This window comes from Lepisma saccharinum, chromosome 6 (assembly GCF_977018435.1).
Source record: "Lepisma saccharinum chromosome 6, izLepSacc3.1, whole genome shotgun sequence".
In the NCBI taxonomy this organism is placed as follows: Eukaryota; Metazoa; Arthropoda; class Insecta; order Zygentoma; family Lepismatidae; genus Lepisma; species Lepisma saccharinum.
In genome coordinates, this window is record NC_139234.1 from 89,037,550 (window position 1) to 89,052,672 (window position 15,123).

Below are 15,123 nucleotides of genomic sequence, written 5' to 3' on the forward strand. Positions count from 1 at the left end.
TTTAATTTATTTGCTTCATTATGCAGACTTGTGTTTCTCCTTTGTAAACGATTGAATATGTTTTCCAACAACGAACCATTGCTTGCAATTTGTGCATATACCTTCGTCTATATATTTTTCTCTTTTCTGGCAGCATAGTCTTTAGCTTGTTTAGGGCACGTCTCCTTATTGCATATCTTTCGTAGCGTACATCTCTGCAAACCTTATCAACACGTCCTACAAGCGAATCATATTGTGAAGATAAGTGTTTAGGAGAACTACACCATTTCCTCGATTATTTGGTACTAACGTAATTAGGTGTAATTTTAGCGATGGCACTGCAGTTGTCTTCAGCACGTTCTTTGGTCGAAAATGCATAAGTTCTTCTTTCAGATTTCGCACGTAGTCTTCTTCACAATAATTGGCACTGCACACTTGCATTTTTTACATTTCGTCTACAAGCATGAATCCACTGTTTAAGCCCCTTTAGTTTTCTGTTTATAGATTTCATAGCTTGCTACAGCACAATTAGACATGATTGCAGTCTACAAGTACAAAAATACAATAAAAATAAATCGAACGCTACAAAATCAACAACCTGCTTGTTCCGATTTTTGCGACGTGTTAGCACAGATTAGTGTTAGTATCTAAATGTACCCCGCACCAAACTTACTGCACATAGCAACGAGCACAGTCAAACCCGATCCTCCCAGATGACGTAATGCATACGTACTTCACATAGCAACGAGCATTCCCTGGTTACCGAGTCAACAAGCTCGGGTATAAAAGCGGGTCTTTACCCCATGTGTACTCTGCCCAATATTCCCGCCAACAGGGTCTTCACCCTTGAGACGTAGACGAAGCTGCCTGAGGATCATTGCGGAAACTTGGTAGGGGGACGAGGTCTTCACCTAAACCCAACAAAGAGCTTTCGTGTGATAATCATCAGCAAGTCAGTAATAAAGCCTCCCAGTGTCTACACCCAGGGGTGCGTGATTCTCACGGCTAACGAGTCTTTAGCATTTTTTTAGGATTAATAAACGAAAGAATATCAACGCAAATCTCTTATCGGAATAGGGGTATAAAAAGGGCTGATGACACGCTAAAAACCGTTTATAAAGACAGCTAAATCATCTCAGTAAATAAACAGATGATATAAAAGAACTGTTCGAGGATAGAACAAGTAAATTCCAAACTGTATCGCCGGCAACGGACTAGGTGTTACTCCTGCCTTACTGAGAGTCCAATTCAAAGGGTAACGATACCTTTGGATGTCCAAGGGAGCCGGACACGGGTACGTGACAAGAGCCAGACCACGAGCCGCCACTGTACTTAATATAGCAAGAAATTCAGTCGTATATTAGGTACCGGTTAGGAACTCTTATTTCAGTTCTTCTCAGAAATACCAAATAATAACTTTACAAAAGACACATGTTATTTTTTGCCATACATACTGGATAATGAAAATTAAACAAATCTTAAAATACTGCAACTTATTGCCATTCAAAAAGTGATTTAATACTCTCAATACATGTCTGCATATCATCACGATTTTCTACGTTCATTGTCGGCATCTACGAAATGACTATTCCTTGGAAGTTAAGCAACTTGCTCTAAATTTCGTTGATATATAAAATATTGCAATATGTTTCGAAATATATTTAAGTCTAAATTGTTTTAATTGTGACTAAATCAACAGCTTGAACTGAGAAGGAACTTCATTTGAATACAGTGTAAGATATGTCTTTACACCAGTCAATCTAAATTGTTCGTTTGTGGGTTTATTTATGTAGGGAACATTTGGCGGTAACGTTTAAAGACACGTTCGTATTGGGAGAACTAAAGAAAAATGTTCTTAATTTTTCCTTCAGGAGTTCCCTTACCCGACCATCAAAGTATTGTAGGAATGAGCGCAAGAGCAGCTGTCCCATATGAACAGTCAGTAAAGAAGAAGCTCAAATGTCACGTGTTTCTGTTTACACTGACTCAGTGGCGCCGATTGGGCTCCAAACCGAAGAGGGGGGCAAGGGGCAGTTACTTTACCTTGGTAGATAAAGTTTAGCATAGTGCGGGGGTAAAAGTGAGAAATGTGGGTGGCAACTGTCCTCCACGCCCCCCTAATCACTGCCACTGCACTGACTTCATTCTTTCTCTAGAGGGAGAGTAAGTTCCTGAAAAAAATCATGCTACATGTGAAGTACTTCTTATGACGTCAATGTTCTAAGCAAGTTACAGACAACAAACCTGGTACAAATGTTATTATGCTTATGATAAGCTAAGCAGTGGGTTCAATAGGTACCTGAACCCAATATGGCCTATTTGCCGTTTCAAAGTAGTTACGTGGTGATTCAATGTCCGAATGACTTGATTCAATTGCTGACTGCATCTCTAATGTTGTAACTTGAAGACAAAAAAGCGAAATATCTGAATCTTGTAATTGTGTTCTACGTGATCTAATATTGCATAGCTAAGTTATTACTTGCTACATTTTCCAACTGACAGGCGTTTATGTATCTTTTATATATTTAGGTAGCTCATCATTTGTACATTACTTACTACAATGTACTTACTTCAGACATTAGTCTAACGAAGCAAAAAGTAACACTATGGAAGGTGGACTCAATATGGCCTACATAGGGACTTAGCGTGAAAGGCGTGCTAAATGTGGCATTGTTTCTCTAAGTTCACGTAGTGTCTGTGGGACTCACTAAGCATAATAAAACACCGTTCATTTGCCCAGACTGTGATGGTATTCAGGTGACAAATTGTGACACATCAAGTCCTTGTTTATTGGTTTTGTAAACGATGTTATTTCATTGTGTAATCTCACGTGTCAGTATGTAAATAAAATACAAGACTTTCATAAATATACTACGTATATAGGGGAGAGTTGCCAAAGTCGGGACACTTTCCAGATACAAATTTATTTACAAAATACAAGCGTTTTAATAATAATAGTAATGCATACACTGAAATTTTTGGACACTCTTCTCCACTAAAATGAAGTCGCCGTAACTTACGATAATAGCAAAAATGATATTAGTGTTTATGAAAACCTTTACCATTGTCCCATCTTAGGAAGTAGGTTGCTTAAGTTGGGACAAGACATGTTCAAAGATGGGACATCCTGCTCAGTCCGAACCATCACACTGAGCACAGAAGTACACATCTTCAATTGCACCGAACAGGACACATGACTCCACCTGGTACATCCAATGCATTGGACCCAGTCTTCAGTCGAAGTACTATAGGTACCTTCGCATACCAAAAAATGCCATTCCTTTCTTCTGTTAGAACAACGCCTGCCTATTTTGTGCTGCGTACCTACTCCAGAAGTTGAGGGTTGGTTAAAATAGATCGTCCTTTTGACATTATTGCGGCTTGCTTTTGCAGTCTTCGTAGAACGATGTTAGTATCATTGATTTGACGTCCCATCTTAAGAATTCGTCTACCGTTACACTTGTTCTCACCTTTTACAAATACCCCAAGCTGACATAGCGTCACAACAGGGGGGGGCACTCCGCGACTTGCACGTTATTGGCTAGAGCTTGTGACGTCACCAAGCGGACACGAGCGGTTGAAAGCTATGCGTAGAATGTAGCAGATGGCCCATGAAACGCTGTGTTTTCATGCATCTTTTGATATTATACACCAAAGCTGTTAATTTGATTTGACAGCAAGAGATCAAATACGCGATAGAAGAATACATTTATTCCAAAACAATGCATAGTTTATTTTTTGCGTGATATCTTGTCCCTGCAGGCTGTAGTCCACTGCCGGCTTTTCTTTCCAGCTAACCTATTGCATTTATTTTAAATGTCTCATTCTAAGGAAAGTTCTTGTCCGGGCATATTCTGATATGTCTTTTTACTGAATGTCCTGGAATTTCCCTTTAATATTTTTACGCTACTTTTAACATTCTCCAGTTGATCGCCACGATGAGGATAAATTTGTTTTTGTTATTTATCGTCTTCTTCCACTTTTGGCTAATCGCGACGAATAGGATGAGTGATGATTAGTTTAAATTGATGAAGGGACACTCGTAGCAGGCACGTATCCAAGGGGGAGCTTAGGGGGCTCGAACCCCCCAAAAAGTTTTCTGTTTACAATAGATAAAATGAGGTATTTGGTTTCTTGTGGTCGGAAATAAAATAATGTGACGATAATTTAAGGAGAGGAATAATTATCGAGTCAAGCACGTATGCAAGGTGGGAATCAGGGGTCTCCAGCACCCCATTCAGGAAATTACGCTACATAAAATTACGTTCATGGCTTCTTAAATAATGTGATGATAATTTGAGATAAATAATTTTCGAGCCAAGACACAGAATGTTCTAGAACCCTGTTATTGTTAATAGTGCGCACCCAAGGTGGGATCAGGGGGCTCGAGCCCCCCTTAATTTTTTCAGTTTACACTACATAATTTTTTTTTTTTTTTTTTGGATTTGATTTATTTTATTTTACCTCGCGTTTTGTTCCTCTTAGCTAATTTACGAAGATGGGAATGAGTGATGAAATGATGAAAATGATAAATGGACATTCACACACAACCATGGCCGAGTGGGATTCGAACCCGGGACTCTTGGCGTCGCAGCGCGATGTGCTAACCACTCAGCCACAGGGTCCGGCAAAATTAGGTTCTTGTTTTCTAAAATAGTGTGCCGATAATATATAAGGAGAGATATACTTACCAAGGCAACACGGAGAATGTTCTATAACCCTGTTGTTGATAATATTGCATTAAAACTTTTCTTGCGCTTTCGGTGTTGTCGCAACACTATGCAAAGACTTGTCAGCATTTGGAAGCTGTAAACGTAGCGCCACACGTAGGACGATTCATTATATTTTTTTAATCTCTGGAAAGCGCGAGAGGGAACGTTCTTGAATAAGAGAAGGAGTCGAACTACTGGCAACATTAACGAATCGTTTTATCTGTGGAACGTTCTAGAATATAATGAGGTTAAAATACGCGGCTTCAATTTCCAAGTTGATCTGTACAACAGAATCGGTTAATGAGTATTCAAAGGTAAGTATGACAGTTCATACTGTCGATTAGTGTACAGTCAGTGTCCATTGGTGGCTTTATAAGATCTAGTGATTCGAAGATGAAAAGGACTAAATACCGTAAAGTAACGAAGTCTACTACTAGTTCCAGTTCGGGTCCAAACCAGAAGACATTAACGACAGCGGAATTTCCGGAGCCTCAGTGTAGTGCTAGTTCGGGTCGAGGGCTGAAGAGATCGAAGGTCTCTCTCTAAAGTGAATATTTAATCAGTAACGGGTATTGGAGCGGTTAATTAAAAAAGAAATAAGCTGCACAGATCAACTGAAAATCAAAGTTTTGAGTGATGAGTTAGTTGTGCCCGGACCAAATTTTCCCAGAATTTTAGAAGAGGAGGGTTATGCATACTATTTTTGGTGGTCAGTCCTCATTTTGCCATATTTTCCTCTCTTTGAAGTTCTTTATTTTAAGGAATACTTGGTCAAATTTGGTTATGACCTCACCAACCTTCCCTTGGGCACGTCACTGGAGATAAATGAGTAAGCATTTAATCATATTGGGAGAAGAAACACTAGATGTGTTGGGATCGGAAGGGTTTTCATTGTGAATTAATTGTTTCGAACTGTATTCGAGAAGACTTACTCTGTTTTGTGCCAATATACGACAAGACTGCGGAAGTTGTGACAGACAATTGTGAACACTTGCGAGTGCTTAGGCCTCAATATGAATAATTTGGTGGGTTTCAGCTTTTATAAGAACTGTAAACATGGGAGGACAAGACACAGTAGTGGTGTTCAGGCTCGAATCAGAGAGAAATATTCGAGAAATTTCTGCGTCCAGTTCTCAGCCCACAGTTTGAGTCTCGCGTTGCCGAGTGGATTGTCCATCCCGTGCGTGTGTAACAGCTTCGTAAAAAACACTCGAAGACGCCATAGATGTTTTGATGTCTGATGATAAGAAATGGGCAAACACACATACTGAGATGGTTCCGGCACACAATGTTAATGCATGGAAACAGAGGAGTTGAGTGGTAAAAAATGTTCCGATTTCACGTTCTGAATAATTTGGCAGCCTTGAACAGTGGCGACGATTTTGGGGATAGTTGCTCCCCATTTTTTTGCCTTCATACTATGACCTCTTTATGCTAACCCTTGCATACCAAGGGAAGAGAAAGTAAACTTTTCTTGCACCCCCCCCACTCCCGTTTTGAACCCAATTGCCACCATTGGCCTTAAACATACAATTGTGAGGTTCTATATATACCCCTTAAAAATATGGTGTTTAGCCCACCACGAAAGGAATTCCTGGATACGTGCCTGACTCGCAGAGAAAACCTATGCCCATGCTGGGACTTGAACCGGGAACTTCGGAGGCGAAATCGAAAGTCGACCACTTAACGCCCTCGGCTACCGAGCCGGCGAATGAATTAGATAATGGCTATTGTATAAATGGTGTATTTTCGGGAAACATTCAAATAGCAATATTTCTTCCAGGTAATATATCCTAGGAACTTCAATCTTGCGGGCTTACTAGGTTCTGGCATGTGGGCCAACAATCTGTGTAGTACTCTGTACTGTTTGTGATCCACATGGATTTGTGATCATCCATTTCATCTACTCACCATTCATTTTCATCTTTGCGATTAGCCAAGGGGTAAATTATACTTGAAATAAAACAAAAGCAATACAAATACAAAACAAAAATAATGGAACGATTATGCTGTTACGTTTTCCTGTATTTTAGGCACGTCGCATTTATCAGCCAACAGTCAGAGATTGCTTTTCGGTCGAATGATACTTCTAATAATCGGAGGTAAATGCAAGCTGAGAATTATAATTTGGTCTCTTATCCACCTAAGTTGAGGATCTAAATTTCTCGATTTTATTTGTAACAATATTTACTACTGCGAGGAATTAAAAAAAAAACTTACGGCTAATTTCGTCACTGGCTTCCTATTCTGTAATAGTTACATTTGTTGTAAGAACATAATGCGTTAATTTACTTTGTATAAATATTACATTATCCATCGCTTTTCCTAATTAAATCTCATACCATATCCAACACACACATAAAATGTGTTTTACTAATAATAGAGTGCGCAATTAGAAAATAAGTCTTGTCAAGCAACACAAATATGGCCTCCACGATGGTCTAGTGGTAGCGCCGTCGCCTTGTAGTCAAGGGGTCCCGGGTTCGATACCCGGTGTAGGCACATAGTGGTTAGGATCCCACTTTAGACTGTAGGCCCAGTCCAAATTAGCCTTTCTGTGCAAAAAGCGGACTTAAAACACCAATTCAATCAAGCAACACAAATATGAAATATTAAATCTATTTTTTTATTTGGTTTATTTTACTTCACTTTTCTGCCAGTTTTGGCTAATTGCGAAGATGAGGATGAGTCATGATGATGAAATTGATGAATGGACACTCACAAACATCCATACCCAGGCCGGGATTCGAACCTGGGATCCTTGGCATCGTAGCGCGATGTGCTAACCACTCTGCCACGGATGCCGGCTATTAAATCTACATGGAAATAGTTTCTGCAGTATGTTTGAGTTGAGTCAAACAAATTTCATAATGTGTATTCTCGCGGCATGTATTCAACTGTGTACTAATACAGGGCTAAGGCCTACCTACCGACTGCCGGCCTCACTTCCACCTGCCGAGGCGAGAGATCATCCAACCTGTTACGAGGTGACGTGTGGTCAGCACGACGATCCCCTCAGTCATTTCTCTAAGTTTCCATGGTTTCCATGACTGGATTACGCTACTCATTCGTAGCTCTCCAATTTCTTCACAATGGTGTGTGCCCACCGGTCCCATACAGAGTCCGAAACCTCAGAAGGAAAGTTGTTACGCTTCTCCTAGAAGACTCGAACCTGCGCGTTCCGTAGCCAGAGCCCAAACCATGACGTCTCAGACCGAACGCCCACGGTGTGCGACTAAATATGCACTAAGTTTTAAAAGCAAAAGTACCTTCTGCGTGTTGTAACATGCCATGAATGAATTTAGGGATTATGATTCACAATCCCGGTCATTTATGAAGGTGGTGTTAGCATCACGTTCCGGCCCCCAAAATACTATTTTTTTAGACCCCTGGTGAACCTCAAAGCAGTTTTCATGCAAGGACGTTGCTGAGAAAATCCCCCTCGAGACCAACCACCCTGGGGACAGAATCCTCGCCTTCAGCGTGACAGTCAGATTATTTACCGACTGAACCAACGAGGCTTTTTAAAGCAGATATAAAATAAATTAAAGCCAGCAAAGTAGTATTATATTTGTACAATATCTTTAAATTATAATATAATAGATGTGTATACAACATATTATATTGATAATACAAAAATCATTGATAAAATTGTCCTTGCTTTGATAAGTATGCTTTACATTGAATACAGGCCCGTAGCTAGAGGGGGCAGGGGGGCAATTGCCCCCCCTGAGAGCCTCCTTTGCCCCCTGTGAAAAATACAGAACACATCCCTACCTGAAATCCTCACTAATGTTTAAAATTATATCATGTGTTACTCTAGCAAGATTGGGTGGGGGGGGGGGTTAATTTCTCTTCCAGATCCAGACTTCGGGAAATGATTTCTCAATTTTCAGTATCTAGAACAGTTGTGACATTTTGAGTAGTCTTGTATTAATGGTGCCGAATGTGGTCCCATGTTTTTTCTTGGATGTGTTGCTATGAACTTGGAACTGCTTAAATTTTTGTTTCAAAAGTCTACCTTTTGGTAATAGTGATTCATGTGGTAGAGGGAGGGAGTGGAATGGATATTTGATTTTTGTTACTTAGCGTTGCTTTTCTGCCACTACTAGATAATCGCAATAATGAATGATGACGTGAAATTGATGAAGAGACACTCACAGACAGTGCTGAAACCACAGGGGGCAGGGGCCATATACCCCCCCCCCTCCCGACCTTCGACGGAAGTTCATTCTAGGGGAAGCAAATATTGAAGTAAAGAAACAAGACTAGGAGAATCTAAGAATAGCAGGACAATTGGATACTCATGATGGGATTAGTTTTTACGTGTTCCTTGGATTGATTTGATATTTTAAGTCCACTTTATGCACAGTAAGGCTAATTGGGACTGGACCCACAGTTTAAAGTGGGATCCGAACCACTTTGTGCCTCCACCGGGTATCGAACCCGGGACCCCTTGATTTCAAGGCGATGACGTTACCACTGCGCCATCGGAGAGGACGTGTTTTTTGCATTTTTCTTCGAGACGGCCAAGGGTACTTGCAAGGGCCACAGAGGGGCAATTGCACCCTTCGATTTAAAATTTTATACAAATAAAAACACATTTCGTAAAATTATCTTGCTTGCTTGCTTCGCTCACAATTTCTCCTATTCTTATAGTCCAAGTTGAGAGCCATAGCTATATGGGGCGGCGGGAGTCGGCGCTGGGAGCCCCCGTAAAATTATTTGTGCCCTATTAAAACAATTTCTTTCTATGAAACTTAATATCAAATATTAATGATGACACTGTAATCCAAGAAGTCATTGGTCAATCAAGGGATTCCTATTTTTTCAGGTGTCGAAACATGTATTTCAACTATAATATAATACAATTCACACAATATTTTGCAAAATGGTTAACGTAACCAGTAGGCAAACATTGTCTGTAGTGATACAAGAGTCTCCCCTTTGAAGGAAATAGAGTCCGTGGTGGACTAAGGAACCCATGGTTTAATGCTTTAGCAAGGTCAAAAAAAGTATTACAATTTTTTCCACAATTCATCAAAGTGCAGATCCTAACAATTATTATGTAATTAATCCGATTTTGCTTGTACAACACAACACAATGGTGTTGTTGGATTGTCGATAGATTCCTTTGTGCGTAAAAAATCTTGCATACTGGAAACTAGAGGGAATCATTATGAAGCATGATTTATAAAGGGCTCCCTTAATCAGTTCTGCAGAGAGGCCCAAAGCTGTTGTTAGTCATCAATTAACATTATCGACCTGTAAATATCAAGTAGGGTGAAGGCACATAATGGTTCGGATCCCACTTTAAACTGTAGGTCCAGTCCCAATTAGCCTTAGTGTGCACAAAGTGGACTAAAAACACCAAATCAATCAATTACGATATCAAGTAGGTACAGTCCCTATTAGCCTATTTATGTTAAACTTTATATTCTTTGGCAGCCTGGAAAGGTCATTATCGAAATATTGCTATTTGATGTTGCTCGAAGTTTTTTTTTTTTGGTTCGTTGCAGTTTCAAGATACCATCCCTTTTCTGTTACTTATAGCTTTTGGGGGAGGGGGGCAAGTACCTCTGTGTACCCTACCATAATATGTGCCAATGCGACACAATATGTTAAAAATTTGCCCCCTCTAGGATTGACTTCGCTCCCATCCCCCTACAAAGAATTCCTGGCTACGGGCCTGATTGAATAGCTTCTTTGGTCATTATTTACATGACAGCTCCTCTCATTGATTGACGAGAAGATTGAAAGGATGTGCAGGGGAGAAACGCCTGTCCTGTAAGTCGTACATTATATTTTCAGCACAATTTCTCAACAAACGCACATAAAGTAAAGTAACAGTGCAATTGTTAATTAGTGTTCGCTACCTACGAGATGTTCAAAGTATTATTTTCGCGGACGATGTTTCAACTTCAAAGCTAATAAATCTTATCTTGCACTCAATATTCAATGAAGCAATACTTAGAAACTGAGTTTCGATTGTGTAAAGGTTTTTGAAAGTTGCATACGTGATGATACGGAAGGCGAGTGTGGAAGTAAGGCCAGAGGCGCAACCACGAATTTTTATCTGGAGGGAGAAAGTACCAGGATAAACGTACCAATAATAATAATAGTAATAATAATGACATTAATAATGGCATTATTATTACTAGCGGTAGTAGTAGTAGTAGTATCAAATACGTTATTATCCTCATAAATTACGCAAAAGGGAGGTAGATGTCTGTGCTAAAGCATTTATTTGGAACAAACGATTTGAAATATTTTTTCAACACCAGGAATTTTACATTAGCTAATAATTGAAAACAAGCACACAAACTGTATTTTTGAATGGCAGAAAATGAATGATAAATGCATGCCGAAGATATTTGTTTGTACATATAACATGTATAACTTTCATATGTTTTACACATATGCAACATGGAGCGACATAAAATAAGAAAATACATATGCAAGATTCTAACACTAAATTATGTACGTATTCAAAGTTTTTTCATTACATATATTATATACAAAACATATTATTTACATACATCACATTACAAAAAACAATTATATTACGAGCGAAGCGAGAAAGAACATTTTTTGATCCAATTTTTGCAATTTAAAACAATATTGATTTAATAAGGGACAAATAATATCACATGGCGCTAAGGCATTCTCTCTTTCACATTTTTTTTAAAATTAGATTATTTGGCGCCCATGGCCGACTCCCGACGCCCCCTAGCTACGTCTCTGAACTTGACGAGACTCAGAAAAGCTGGCACTGCAAGCGAAGCGAGCAAGAAAATTTTACGAAATGTATTTTTATTTGTATAAAATTTGAAATAGAAGGGGGCAATTTCTCCTCTGTGCCCCCTGCAGGTGCCTTTGGCCATCAATGTTCCCCCCCCCCTAGAATTGACTTCCGTCGAAGGTTGGGGGACAATGCCCCTGCCCTCCCCTGTGGTTACACCACTGAGTAAGTCCGAAATTTGGAGGAACAAATTGAATCAATCCTGCTACAGCAACTTGTTTTTTGGGAAGCGATGATGACTTTATTCCAGGCGATTTTCTTCTATTATTATTGCACGTGGCAAGAGCACAAACAGGATGATTTGTTCTCATTCTACCGGCATTCAAGAAAAAGTGTGTATAAGTAAATAATAGACCCATTTATCTCAAGCTTCCGTATACGATAACGAAGTAAGTTCCATTCTGTCCGCTTAATGACGTCATAGCGCGCACAGCATCATGGGAATAAATCTCGGAACCTCGGGAATGGCATACCTTATAAAGGTACCTTGGCGTCACAATGCTTTGTCTACTTTTCTTGAACTATAGTCTATGTACGTGCAAGAAATAATTTCTTTAAGTGTCCTTGGACAGCTGTAAACACATTTTGCATGCTTTAGAAATATTTTACACAATGTCCTTCATAATTAAATGTTGCTATTGTTCTTGTTTTCTTTTCTCGCAGCTCGTCGCTTCCAACGTTGTCTGCACGCTTCTCTGGAACTCTTCTTACTGAAATCACACAATCGCGAACCGATACAGTTTTCAAGGCAGGGTTGCCACTGTCCCAACTTATGAGCCGTCCCATCTTAAGATACTCTTTTCCCTATAAAAGTAACACTGTGGTACTTTCTTCTTTAGAATTTCTGTTTTATTTTTTACCTGAAAAAACAAAATATATCACTAGGCAATTTTTGGTTCATATGTACCCAATATGTCCTAAACGTCATTGTTTAACAAAATCTTCTCTGCACCCACGTTATTATTTGGAACTGACTCCAATTTTTAGTAAATGTACAGAAATGTTCCCACTTTTGAATGTTGCCACTAGCTTTACCTTTCAGACTTTACACACCGTTCGAAACAATCGTAAGCCTTAGGTATTAGGTTCATATACCTTACTTACGTTAGTTTAAAAGTACCAGATACACCTATAAATTAACGTGAAGACTACAGAACAGCAATTTACCTTGGATGTGTTAGCTCCCAGCCGCCTTCTCCGCTTGCTGTAGTTGATGAGGAACTTGAGTCGGTTGCACTCATCGAAGGAGCATTTATCTGTCACAGAGTACATGAGGAAAAACGCCTCTGCCCAACGGATGTTCGCCTCCAGCGTCAGGCATTCTGCCTCCTGCAAAAGAAGCATGTCAGTGTCGTGTGCTTTAAAGATAATTTTTACAGTTTCATCATGATACTAGGGAAAGTAAAAAAAAATATCCGCACTTTTTACCATAACTTAGGTTGGCCACACTGTCCTCAACACTCGCGTGTTGAAAGTGATTACGTGGCCGAGGTTTCATCTTAATCGCTCCATTTGTATTTATTTTGTAACAGCTCTGCTGGCAGTGTGCACTAAGGAAAAACAGAGATCAGTGATCTGAAGTTTGTCGTGGATGATTGCCATGACTGACAGTGTGTGCCCAGAAATTTCGAAAGGGGAATGGTACATGTGACTTCTTTTTTCAGTAGTCCGTCCTCGTTTAACCATATTATTCTGCCTTCGACGTTCTTTTTGTTTAGGAATACTGGGGCAAAGGGGAATGGGTTATAAACTCCACCCCCACCACTCTTTCGGACACGCCACTGAAGACTAATTTGCAGAGAGCATGTCACCTCATCTACTGCCGCCCTCTGACCTGTCCGTTCATCAGAATCATCTCTTGAGCTTGAATCTTCCATTTCGTGGTGGAGGTTAATGGGCGTCTTGCTCTCGCTTTGTGCTTCTCGCTTGTCCGGTCATTTTTAAACCTCTCGATCCACCCGTACACACTTCTACGCTGTAGAGCACTGTTCTCGTATTGTACTGGAAGCCTGCTGTGAATTTCAGCCCCTCGCACACCTTCGGAGCAGAGAAACGGATCATTCATCTCTGTTCTTCCTTGGTGCACACTGCCAGCCGAGCGGCCATGTTTACTCTGTTACAAGAGGAATAAAAATGGAGCCATTAATATGAAACCTCGGCCACGTAACCACAAGAGTACCACATTTCAGCACGCGAGCCCTGAAGGCAGTGTGGCCAACCCAAAGAAAGTTATGGTGAAAGTGCGTATACTTCCACTCGTATATCAAACATAGGTACGGTATAATCTCTTTATTAAACAAGACTATCATAATCTGTTCTATATGAACTGGGCGGTCACTTTGGGGGACTTCGTTACCCCACAACCGTATTTTCTTGCAGTTTCTAGACATGACTACCGCCACCCTACCGTCCGCTCTGCTATTCTTCCTTTCGAGTTTGTGTTACCGACGGAGGAAGGCGCCGTTCTTTTGTCTACCTTTGTCTACATAACAGAGGTGCGCTTTCATTTGCGTTCTTGAGGTAACTGAGTTTCCCGGCGCTTCTTCTCATGTAAGTAAAATATTAATTAATTTAATTAAATTTGGATTGTATCTATTATTAGTTTCATTATCGATCACTTTTATAGCAATAAAGTTTGATTTTGATTTAATATTTCTATCTATTCATCATTCCATTTATCAAATATACAACAACTTAATATTATTATTATTGTATGAGTGAAAATAAATGTTAAAAAATTAAACATTTGTAAACTCAAAGACACAAAAAAGTATGTAAGAACCTTATTTCTGTATAAGAAAAAATAAATAAATGCATTAAGCATGTTTATACTAAAATATACAAATACAATTATGTAAGAACAACAACTTATTATTGTATGAGTGAAAATAAATAATAAAATATTTGTCAACTCAAAGAGATAAACTAAGTATGTAAGAATCTCATTATTGTATAAGAGAAAATAAATCAATACAATAAACATGTTTAAACTGAAAGGTACAAATGTATTATGTACGAACAACAACTTATTATTCATTGTATAACTGCATAGAAATAGAGATACAAATGAAGCATGCAAGAACTTTATTATATTAGAAGCGAAAATAAATAAATATCATAATTATGTTTTAACTTAAAGATAGATGCATATTGTATTATACATGAATTTGCATTTAGATATTGCATCAGAATCGTTGTTTCTTCATTTAAACTTGATCAATTCACCATTCTTCCTTATTGTTGCCATTACACAGGAAGATAGAATTAAATTATATAAAAATATACAATAGTCAAATGAAATCCTTAAAAGTCCAATTAAAATTGTAGGGCAGACAATATGCAGCTAGAATTTAGATGAGGTATCAACTGTTATTTACAAAACGATCTCAAGGCTGCAACACTAATCAAGTGAACTTCAAAATGTCATTTGTGTTATTGTAAATATGACGCCTCCTATTCATACTTGCCCTCTGTCAGCCTAAAACTTACAGAAATTTGTCGGCAAATGAAAATTCAATATATCTGTTCATGCTTACCACACCAGCAAGTTTACTAATGGAGGAGAAAGTTCGACAATGGCCTCAGTTCGCAGGCAGATGGGTGGAAAGGCCTTCGCAGTGGCTCATAAGT

At 39.2% G+C, this 15,123-nt stretch overlaps 1 protein-coding gene across 1 annotated transcript in view; it reads right to left on the minus strand.

Annotated features, from left to right (window-relative positions):
- The window catches only part of LOC145989153 (ras-related and estrogen-regulated growth inhibitor-like), a 200,339-nt gene that overhangs the window by 114,985 nt on the left and 70,231 nt on the right, over positions 1 to 15,123 (minus strand). Inside the window, exon 3 of the mRNA XM_083124446.1 lies at positions 12,661 to 12,822. Coding sequence (XP_082980572.1) covers positions 12,661 to 12,822 — 162 coding nt within the window. The remainder of the gene's footprint in view (positions 1 to 12,660; positions 12,823 to 15,123) is intronic.